The sequence below is a fragment of the Carcharhinus amblyrhynchos genome, chromosome 7 (genome assembly GCF_965287045.1).
Source record: "Carcharhinus amblyrhynchos chromosome 7, sCarAmb.v2.hapA, whole genome shotgun sequence".
Classification (NCBI taxonomy): Eukaryota; Metazoa; Chordata; class Chondrichthyes; order Carcharhiniformes; family Carcharhinidae; genus Carcharhinus; species Carcharhinus amblyrhynchos.
This window is the reverse complement of record NC_137330.1, coordinates 75,483,919-75,495,958: the sequence shown is the minus strand read 5'-3', so window position 1 is coordinate 75,495,958 and position 12,040 is coordinate 75,483,919. Positions and strand designations below refer to the sequence as shown.

General features: G+C 42.0%; 1 protein-coding gene across 1 annotated transcript in view; it reads left to right on the top strand.

Moving 5' to 3' along the window:
* Positions 1–352: 352 nt before the first annotated feature.
* kcnk3a (potassium channel, subfamily K, member 3a) overlaps positions 353–12,040 on the top strand; it is a 73,946-nt gene continuing 62,258 nt past the window's right edge. The window contains exon 1 of the mRNA XM_080193332.1: positions 353–663. Within this exon, the coding sequence (XP_080049458.1) occupies positions 381–663 (283 nt within the window). The 5' untranslated portion in view covers positions 353–380. The remainder of the gene's footprint in view (positions 664–12,040) is intronic.

Here is a 12,040-nt window from a genome sequence, read left to right as displayed (position 1 = left end):
GCAACTGTTTACCGCTGCCATTGTAACAGACCAATTTGCCTTTTAATACAACTAGATTCCCAGTGCCAACTGGGGTCCGCGCCTTTCCTGCAATTGCCCTCGTGTGAGTCAGTAACCTCTCGCTGTCTCTCTGCCGCCACTCACCCCCCCCCCAGCCCCGCTCCCCCTCCGCCGCCGCCCCCGCCCAGCCCCCCCCGCCTTCCCCTAATATGGCCAGAAGCAGCAAGCAGCAGCAGCAGCAGCATGTAGGCGTGGCGAGCAGCGCTCGGCAGTGCTGAAAGACAGCTCCCAGCGTTCGGGAGTGTGGGCTGTCGCTCCGCCGCGGTCTCAAGTCTTCTCTCCTTGTGCATCATGAGTCCAGCGGCTCCCGGAGCGGCGCCATGAAGCGCCAGAACGTGCGGACTCTCGCCCTCATTGTCTGCACCTTCACCTACCTGCTGGTCGGAGCCGCCGTCTTCGATGCCCTGGAGTCCAAGCAGGAGACCTCGGAGAAAAAGAACCTGGAGGAAAGGAGGTCCGAGCTCATGAGCAAATACAACCTGAGCGAGAAGAACTACGAGGAACTGGAGCTGGTTGTTTTGAAACTCAAGCCACACAAAGCTGGGGTCCAGTGGAAATTCGCTGGGTCTTTCTATTTCGCCATCACTGTGATCACAACTATCGGTTAGTACTCCCCCTCTGTCACAGATTTACACTTTTCTTTCTGCATTTATGTAATTTATTAGTTAATAGAAAACAGCCTCTGATTTATCAGACCGCGTTTGGGCGCTGTTTTACTCAAAGTTAATACCTGTGGCAGTTTACAATATTTATTTATTTTGTTCAAGATAATAAAGATTTTTTTCTGCAGTTTGTTAAAGGCAGAGTGATTGAAATAAAGTTTCAAGGATGGAAGCGTGTTACATAATCCCATGGACTAAATGTTCGTTGTCCACGGCAAGACAGTTTCAGTGACATCTCTCTTTTTTAAGTTATGGGGTGGAGTATAGTTCAGAGTAGCTGCTTCTGTCTAATCAATTTCGGAATTTCTAACATTGGAGTCATTTACCTGTTGTAAGCCTTTATGAACAATCCTGGCCATCAAACCGGGGAAATGTTAAAGCCCATGAAATGCTTTCTTCCAGGAGAAAGGGAATCGTGGAAATGGCTAAAAGAAATCCACTTATTAACAAAGACTTTTTATGAAATATTGTTATCATTCAGTCTGTGAATATTAGATAATTCCAACCGTTGAAACATTATAACTGTGATTATTTCTTAAAACACTGGCGAATTTGTAGGAGCCCAGATAAGGGTAGCGGAACAAAGGGATTTAGGGCAGGGATTCACAAATCAATAAAAGTGACATTGTAGGTTAGCAAAGCCATAACAATCCAAACAAAGCACTGGGGCTCATTTCCAGAGAAATGGAATTGAAAAGCAGAAAAGCTATGCTAAACTCATCTCGGACCTTGGTCCCACAGTACCAAATACACAGTTCTGGTCTCCATATTCGCTAAAGAGGAAAGGGACATTGGGGAATTTTTAAAAAATTACAAGGATAATACCAGAACTGAGAGATTAGAACCGACGGGAAAGATTGAAAAGCTACAATTCTTTTCTCTAGACTGGGGGCAATTTGATGGACGTCTTTAAGATTGTGCAGGGGATATGCAGAGAAGGTGTTTCCACATTGAGGACTCCAGAACTAGGGTTCACAAATATAAAGTAGTCAACAATAAATCCAATCAAGAATGCAAAGAGAAACTTTGTGGCCCAAAGAGTGAGGAAAATAGCATTGGTGCATTAAAGGAATGCATGCAGAAGATAGGAATAAAAGACTTTGCAGATAGGGTTAGAAGAAGTAGGATGTGAGGAAACTCATGTGAAGCATAAACATTAACGTAGATGAGCTTCTCTGAATGAGCTGTTTTCTGTATTATAAATGGTACACAAGTCCATGCAAGACCTTGACTTAGTGCACTGTCTTTGGAGGTCTGGGTGCTGGTCCATATCACTATTGCCCTAAACCTTTCTATCACTATGTTTACTTGTCAAAATCTCTCCAAATTCATCTTTCCAACCAACATTTTCATCTCCCACCCACACCCACTCCAGTTTTCTTTTTCCCTTCCTGGATTGACATCTACCTTGTAATACTTATTTGTGTAGTAGCCTTGGCATGTTTCGACATTAAATATAGAGTGCAATTTGTTGTTGCTGTTGTTATTTAATGATGATCCACATTTATAGGGATATTTAAATTAGGTGCAGGCTCACTCTACTTGTAGCATTCCTCTGCAATATTTTCAGCAGCTCTACCCATTTTAGCAACTGCTTAATCCAAGTATGTGTCATGTTAAATTGGAAAGCTGTCAGCTTTGTGAAAAAATGGCTATGTTGTTTAGAGAGCTCCTCTCTGTTATAAATGATCAGATGGTCTATTTTTAACTGCTTTATTATGCAGCTATTGTAACTCTTCTGATTTTATTTAGATGTGCTGCAATTATTTGGATATTCCTCCAAAGTGACAATGAATGAAAGGTGTAAAGAGTGATAAAATTAGAATTTCTTCATAACTGTAGAATCCAATCATGTAATTAATTAATAGTGAAGGAAGAGGGGAACATTCATCAACTTCCCTCTGACATGGACACAGACGCATTGTAGCAGCTGTGCTTATAGCTGGCATCGGGAGGTTTGAACCATTTTCAGATTTGGTCCTCATTCAAATGCTGCCAGTGCACTAGAAGAATGCACCAAATGGGTGCTTTATTGCAGATTGCTGGCTGTGAGAGGGCAGAAAATCTGTAAGCCCCCAAGCTGAGCTGGCTAACAGGTCACAAAGGAATGTAGGAAATAAGAGCAGGAGTAAATAATATGGCCATTTGAGCCTACTCTGCCATTCAATACAATCACAGATAATCTTCAGCCCCAACTCTATCTTCCCACTGGCTCTCCATTTATGTTGATTCCCTGAGAATTCAAACATCCATCCAGCCCATGCTTGAATATAACTCAAAAGGGAGCATCCACAACCCTCTGGAATTCCAAAGACTTACAGCTCTGCGAATGAAGAAATTTTGCCTCATCTCAATTCTACATGATTGGCTCCTAATTTTGAGATGGTGCCCCTCTTGTTTCAGATTCTCCAGCCAGGTGAAACAATCTCTCAGTATCTACCCTACCTAACAACTTCAGATCATATGATTCAATTAGATCCCTTCTCATTCTTATCTGGTTCACTTGGATTGGGGAAAGGGGGAAGGGAAGGCAAATCAGCTGGGAGCAGGTGTGTGTAGCAGGGAGCAAGGTGGGGTTAGGTGATGTCGAGTAGGGTGGAGGAAGATGCAGTCCTTGCACAGGCTCACAGTTCAGTTGGAAAATTTTCATGGGCCCACCATTGCTCACTTTAACCTAAAGTACTCCAAAATACATCAAAAGGGTGTCATAAAGCAAAATATGACACAGTCACATTTGGGTTAATGACCAAAAATTTGGCTGAAGGAGTATATTTAAGTAACATTTTAAGGAAGGAAAAAGAGATAGAGGTTTGGTGAAATAATTCCAGAGTTTGGTAATTGAAAATGTGATGAATGAATTATCATCTGGAATACACGTTAGTAAATTAGAATCGCCAAGAGTTAACAAAGATATAGGTGAGGGTTTTAGCAGCAAATGAGTTAAGGCAGCGATTGATTGGAGTAATCGATAATTGGAAACAGTCAGTCTTAGTGTCGATGTGACTATGTAGTCAATTCAACTTGAGGTCAAATGCAGAAGCAACATTGCAGTCTAGTTCAGCTTCAAACAGTAGTGAGTGTGAAGGGATCAATGGTTAGGGAATACAGTTTGTCATCCCAAATTTTAGTTGGAGGAATTTGCCCTTCAGTACTGGATGTTGGGCAAGCAGTCTGACGTTATAGATACAGAGGGGGGGTTAGGAAAGTTGGTTGTGAGGTTGAGCTGGTATGGTCAGTGTAAATCGGTGGCACAGTGGTTGGCACTGTCGCATCACAGCACCAGCGACCCAGGTTTGATTCCAGCCTTGGTGACTGTGTGGAGTTTGCAGATTTCCCCCAGTGTCAATATGGGTTGCCTCCAGGTGCTCTGGTTTCCTCCCACAGTCCAAAGTTGTGCAGGTTAGGTGGATTGACCATAGTAAGTTGCCCCTTAGTGTCCCAAGATGTGTAGTTTAGAGGGATTAGTGGGGTAAATATGTGGAGTTATTGGGATAGGACCTGAGCAGGTTGCTCTGTTGAAGAGTCAGTGCTGACACAAAGGGCTGAATAGTCTCCTTCTGCACGGTAGGGAGGCTATGAAATGTGGAAACTGATGCAATGCATAATAAAGGTGACAAAAGAGAATGATAGGAGTGAGCTCATTGATTCTTACAAAGAATCAAAGTTCATGTTATTGTTGGTGCCTATGTCAATCAGTGTAATCATAGAACATAGAACATAGAACATTACAGTGCAGAACAGGCCCTTTGGCCCACGATGTTGCGCCGACCAGTTTAAAAAAAACAATGACCCATTAATCTAAACCAATCCCTTTTCGTCCATAAACCTATCCACGGATCTCTTAAATGCCCCCAAACTAGGCGCATTTACAACTGCAGCAGGCAGGGTATTCCAATCCCTCACCACCCTCTGGGTAAAGAACCTACCCCTGACATCCGTCCTATAACTACCCCCCCTTAATTTAAAGCCATGCCCCCTCGTGCTAGCTTTCTCCATCCGAGGAAAAAGGCTATCACTATCCACCCTATCTAAACCTCTAATCATCTTATATGTTTCAATAAGATCCCCTCTTAGCTGCCTTCTTTCTAGCGAAAACAACCCCAAATCCCTCAGTCTCTCCTCATAGGACCTCCCCTCCATACCAGGCAACATCCTGGTAAACCTCCTCTGCACCCTCTCCAAAGCCTCCACATCCTTCCTGTAATGTGGGGAGCAGAACTGCACACAATACTCCAAGTGCGGCCGCACCAGAGTTGGGTACAGTTGCAACATGAATCCTGCACACACCAATCTGGTTGCAATATTGATTTGAAGTGATAATTGGTTCTTCAGAGGGTGGATTGCCACCTATAATTTCAAGCAGTTTGTGCCTTTGTGATTACTCATGTGACACCTGATGGTCCAGAACATTGTTCTTATCCATTTGCAGTGAGGGAGCTTAACGGTAGACATTTTGAAGCCTCATCAAAAGGTAAGTTCTCACCTCAAGGTAATAATTTGTATTGACAGTTTAATGGGCTGAGTTTGCTCCTCCGAGATTTAAAGGAGAGCAGTTCACAGAGGGGCAGTTTTTTCTGTCCAATCACAGAATGTCTCTAATCTAGGCAACCAGCAAGAAAAAGCTATCTGTCTTTTAAAGTATGTATCAATTGAAGGAATAATTGAGATAAAGAAACCTTCCATCTTAGCACCTATATTTAGAAAGAAAGAGATGTAGGAGAATTTATGCTTTCACTATGAAAAATGTACACTGTTCATTATACTATTTGTGTTATTGATCTAAAGCTTGTGCTTTATTTCAACAGAAAGCATTGGAACATAGTAACAGGAGTAGACCATTCATCCTCTTTTGCCTGCTCTGCCATTCAATTAGATCATGGCTGATCTGTGGCTTATCTCGACTTTAGTTCTATATCCTTTAATAGCATTATCTATCAGTCTCAGTTTTGGAACTTTCGATTGAATTGGAATGAAAATATTTTTCACTACTGTCATGACCAAGTGGGGAGCAGTACAAGGTCTTCCCTCTTTTCCCTCTCCTCGTTTGACCACAACAGTTTTTTTTGTTCGAAGATGATATAATTGTCAATTCAGTGAGTACTTAACTCTTTATGTGCTGTGATCATAAAAGATCCAATTGGACTGGCTTTCTGGAGTTTAGTTTTAAAAAAAGGTTATTTTTATTGTACTTGAACCAATTTAAGTAAAGTAATAAAACTTCATTTTTGTACACACTCATTCAAAGTTTATGCACACATAAATGAAAATTACAGAGTGGAGATGGATAACTACCAAATTAGAGTGGTTAAAAGAGGAATATATTTAGTTTGACCCAACTGGCTTCAGATTTTTCTTCGTTGGTGCCATTGCATCCAACTTAAAGGCATAACCTGCTGATTTGGTTATTTTTCTGTAGATCTTAATGATCCGTAGATGTTAAGAAGTCTGTTTGTAGGAGGAGCATCTCTGATTGGTCACAGATAACAAACAGGTCTTGAAAATTGCCCAGTGGGTTGGAAAAAGACGGAGGGACGAAAGGTTCCCAAACAGCTCTTATCAAAGTTTTTTTAAAGTTAAAAAGATTTTTATTAGTCACAAGTAAGGCTTGCCATTAATACTGCAATGAAGTTACTGTGAAATTTCCTCAGTTAACATATTCCGGGTCATTGTGCCTAGCCTATCTTTCAACCTCTCAGCTTTTCCTCTGCTCTGCTGAGAAAATATATGCTGAAAATCTACAAAGAATTAAATTTAACGTGTGACCTTCCCTCTCCAACTGGCGGGGGATCCAATTGAAGTAATTGTCCACTTAGTCTAAGGGTAACTTGATTAGATAAAGCCTGGAAATCTGTCTTGTCCAAATGATTACTCTTAATGGCTCATCTCCAATAGTTGAACACCCCAGGTGATTGCCTTAATACCTTGTTAATTGGAAAGGACATGGACATCTTTCTCATTCCACAGGGGGGTCATTGTCTTTGGCTTTGCAGACTTGCTGTCGCCATTCCAAAGAATTGTAATGTGAGGTGTACAGTAATGTAAATTGGAGTAGCCATCTTTGGCAATGATCTCAGGCCACCTTTAGTCCGTTTAAAAAATTTTTTTTTTGTAAGTTGAATTTAAGTTTCCAGGTGGAGGATTAAAATCTTTTTTGAATAAGCATGTCTTCATGACACTACTGTTTACATAAAGAAGGGCTTCCTAACATTGTCTGAAATATAAAGTAGACAGATGCTCCACAGAGGAAATTGTTCTTCTCCATTTACTCTAATATCATTTGAACATCTTAAGCTTCCAAATAAATCACCATCAACATCCTGAGAGTTACCACTGACCAGAAATTTAACTGCTCTAGCCATATAAATATTGTGGCTGCAAGAGCAGGCCAGAGGCTGGGAATTCTGCTGTCAGTAATTCATTCCTGAATCTCTGAACTTTTTCCATCACTTCCAAAGCACATGTCAGGAGGATGATGAAATATTCTGCACTTGCCTGGATGACAGCAGCTCCAAAAATATACAAGAAATTTGGCACTATCAAAAGAACATTTCATCATAAGATTGTTTATTTTAATTACATTCTTACACACATTCATCCCTGCAGACCCAAATCTTAACCTGACACTACTTCAGCTATGTTCTGTTTAAGTTTCTGTCCAGGACAAATCTGTGTTGAGTTAACTCTGGATAAAGTATCAGCATCATTGTTATTTTTCTGCAACATGGGTAATCCTTAGGTGACAAAGTTGCAAAACAGGCTCCATCAAAGTAACACTGCATTATGGATTTTGATGAGCTGGGGTCTGGCTAAAGGAAGGAGTTGTTTCAAAAGCTGATGCCTTTTTTCCTTTTAGATTCCTGTTAGATATTGTCTAGGAGGATTGAGGTTATCACTAACATCTATGGTAGGATTTTGGATTTCCTAGCTTTTGGATGGATATCATTAATCGCTTGGCTATGCTTTGTTCAATAGACGATGTGTTTAAACTGTCCGAAATTACCTCACTCTGTTCTAGGAAGGTACTGGTTTTGGATGCAGGTATTTTTACTACACTGTAATATGTGTATGTTGGGAATTTGAAGTGCATAATGCCCTTCAATATAAGAGCATGAGTCATGTGACCTGGGGGGGGTTTAGTTAACTCCTATTGTAGAACCTGGTAAAGCAGTCTCAGATTTGACTGTGGAATAATGTATATCTGTAATAGAGTTTTCTAATGTTTAAGTTAACGAGGCCTACTTTGTGGTTCTTCTTGCACAATAATTCACTAAATACATATACTAGCATGGCAAATTACAAAAAAACCTGCATTGAAGATTTAAATTATTTCTAGGGCTCAATTTAGTTTCTTGCTTCTAATTTCTTATTTGCCTGTGGGTTTTATCGGATATCAAATCCCCAAATTTGTTATGATCAAGCGGAGAGGGGGTCAAATGGCTCTCCTTTTGCATGGAATGATTGGTTGTCCACAATGGAAGCGGACAAAGCAAAGTGAGTGCAGGATATCCTTGAGCCTCATAGAGGAGGTGATTTGCATCATGGGACCAGCTTTTCTCAAGCCTCTAACATCTGCCATAGCTGCGACCATTCAGGGTGACAGTGTGACTTATGTCCCCTCTCAATTCTAACTTTGCCTTCATCCTGCTTTGGTGTTGTCGTGGACTTGCTTTATATCCCAGCATCTAGTCCAACCTCCCCTCAGATATTCTGTTTCCAGATAACATAAGAACTGTCATCTGCAGAACCAGGAGATAAAGGGAACAAGCTGCACCAGACCACTGATGAAGAAGCAATGTCAATGATCTGACACTCACATCTACCAGCTCAAATACTGGATGGCTGGTAAGCCATCAGGCATGAGAATTCTGCAGTCTTCCGAGGTAAAGGATAGGGCATGTGACAGCTCACTCAAAGGGTGAGGTTGCAGACGAGTTCTGTTACAGGGTATTCGAATAAGGACATCAATGGGGAATACCAGACAGCCTCCTGTCATTAAACTAAAAAGAAAAAATGCTGGAAATGCCCATCAGATTTGGCACCATTTATCGAGAGAGAAATGGGTCACAGTTTGGGTGACAGCCTCCTGTCACTGTTAAAGATGTTGTAGGAGTCTGGCTCCATTGTGGCAGAGAGCATCACACAGAGCTTGGAGCCCATCCTTTCCATCGTCGAAATGTTGGCCACTCTATGGCAGCATTTGCAGATTTATTTGTGACATAGTTTCAGGTGCCACTGTCCCAGCTTTCATGTCAAAGCGGGTGTAAAAGCAATGAAAGCCACTCAATGCTGCAGTGGAAGCTTAGACTGTGATCTTGAATTTCATTCTTGTTGCCAAGCTTTGGTACCATCATGACCATGGATCTTGATGTTCAAAGGAGCATGCAGGCAGCCATGACAATGCAGCAATCTCTCCTCCACCAGGTTACTAGGATTGTTGAGATTCCACCCCATGTGTGCGACAGTATCACTGAAGCATGAACCTTACTGTCCTCTCTCAGAAAGACACCATTCATGCCCGTAAAACTACCACTCCACTAGTATCCTAGTTGCTCCACCTCAGCAAACACCCTATACCGCTGGCTGCTCATTTTGAGGTGGTATAATGGAAAGCTGGGTTCTCAAACCCCAGAGTTCTTGAGGATATGCTGCAAGGCAATCTGTAGTCTTTCCCACTAAAAATCAGCAGCCTTTCCCCAGTTACCGAGTTGGTACAAGCATGGGTGTAATAGGCCAGGCAAAGATGCCCAGATGTTAGTGTAATGGTGACATCACTGCACTAGTAACCCAGCGGGCCCTTACCAATGATTTGATGACATGGGTTCAAATCCTGCAACGGTATCTGGTTTAAAAAAAACAGGATAGGACATACCTGGGAAAAATGTCCTGTCCGCAAAAAGCAGGACAAATCCACCCTGGCCAATTATCACCCAATTAATCTACTCTCAATCATCAGTAAAGTGATGGAAGGGGGCATCAACAGTGCTATAAAGCTGCAGTTCCTCAGCAATAACCTGCTCAGTGACATCCAGTTTGGGTTTCGCCAGCTCCTGACCTCATATGTTCAAAAATGGATGAAAGGGTTGTATTCCAGAGGCTAGGTGAGAGCAAATGCCCTTGACATCAAAGCTACATTTGACTAAATGTAGCATCAAAGGCCCCTAGGAAAAATGGAATCAATGGATATCAGGGGGCAAACTCTCAGTTGGTTGGAATCATACCTGGCACATAGGAAGAGGGTTGTCATTGTGAAAGGTCAATCATCTCAGCTTCAGGACACTTCTGCAGGAGTCCCTCAATGTAGTGTCTAAGACCCAACCATCTTCAGCTAATTCATCAATGGCCTTCACTCCATCATAAGGTCAGAAGTTGGGATGTTCGCTAATGATTGCACAATGTTCAGCACCATTCGTGACTCCTGATACTGAAACAATCAATGTTCAAATACAACAAAATCTGGACAATATCCAGACTTAGTGCTGACAAGTGACAAGTAACATTTGTGCTACACAAATGCCAGACAATGACTATCATCAATAAGAGACACTCTAATTCCCATCCCTTGACATTCAATAGTATTACCATCATTGAATCCCCCATTGTCAATATCCTTGTGGTTACCATTGACCAGAAACTCAACTGGACTCATCACATAAACACAGTGGCTGCAAGAGCAGGTCAGAGGCTAGAAATACTGCGGCAAGTATCTCACCTCCTGACTCCTCAAAGCCTATCCCCCATCTACAAGGATCTTGATCCAGCGATTGCGAAGGAGCAGTGATAGATTTCCAATGGTGAGTGTTTTTAGGATGATGAGTGGCTTGAAGGGGAACTTGTAGGTGATGGTGTCCCCATGTATTTGCTGCCCTTGTCCTTCTGGATGGAAGTGGTCGTGGATTTGGAAGGTGCTGCCTTAGGATCTTTGGTGATTTGCTGCAGTGCATCTTGTAGATGGTACACATGCAGCTATTGAGCGTCAGTAATGGTGGAGTATGATGGAATACTCCTCACTTGCCTGGATGGATGCAACTCCAACAACACTCAAGAAGCTTGACACCATCCAGGATAAAGCAGCCTGCTTGTTTGGCACCACATTAGAAACATCCACACCCTCCACCACCGATGCTCAGTAGCAGCAGTGTGTACTATCTACAAGATGCGCTGCAGTAATTCACCAAAGATCCTTAGACAGCACCTTCCAAACCCACGACCACTTCCATCTAGAAGGACAAGAACAGCAGATACATGGGAACACCACCACCTGCAAGTTCCCCTCCAAGTTACTCACCATCCTGACTTGGAAATATATCGCTGTTCCTTCACGGTCGCTGGGTCAAAATCCTGGAATTCTCACCCTAATGGCATTGTGGATCAACCCTCAGCACATGGACTACAGTGATTCAAGAAGGCAGCTCACCACCACCTTCTCAAGGGCAACTAGGAATGGGCGATAAATGCTGGCCAGCCAGCGATGCCCATGTCCTGAATTTAAAAAAAATTCAAATACTAAATCTTTAGTGAAAGGCTAATTGCCCTAATTATTACCATGAAATATTTATTTAAACGTGCTCTAGGGAAGGAAATCTGCATCCTTACCTGAACTGGTCTACGTGTGACTCCAAATCCACAGTAATGTGGTTGATTCTGAACCCCCCTTTGAAACAGCCTATCAATTAGGAATGGATGTAAGCTGCTGGCCATGCCTGTGTCATCCATATCCCATAGAAGAATAGAAACAATAGACAGGTGAAGGCATAAGCCTGAATAGCTCAAATTTGTATATTTAGATATGTTTTTGGACAAACCTTGAATGAAAAGTTGATCACTTTTATTGTAGGATTTGGCCACAGTGATGTTGAGATGGGGTGTCTCAGATGGATGCTACAATGGCAATGGTGGAGTGAAGATGATAAAGGGAATCTGTCCAAAGGGAAATGGAGACTGACAAAAATATATTTAGATGAAAATAAGTTGAACCAAATACGGTTAAAAGCGTGTTTTAAACTTCCAATCCTTGCATCTCCTGTAATCCACAACATGCACTAATGTCCTAAAATGCCCACAAGGAAGGTTGAGACCCTCACATCCACTTTTTCTGCAATTGTTATTCATTCACAGCCTAAATAATGGATCACTTCTGTATCTTATTTCCTGAGCCTGTTCTCACACCTATTAATCAATGCTTGCTCACAAATATTCTATTAAAGTTCCTTCAGACTCTGCTTTATACTTTAAAGGAGATAACTACATAAAACGCCAGACAGAAAAATGCCAATGAAGACGACCCCAAGTCTTCATGCTTTTACCTGTCTTGAGAAGGA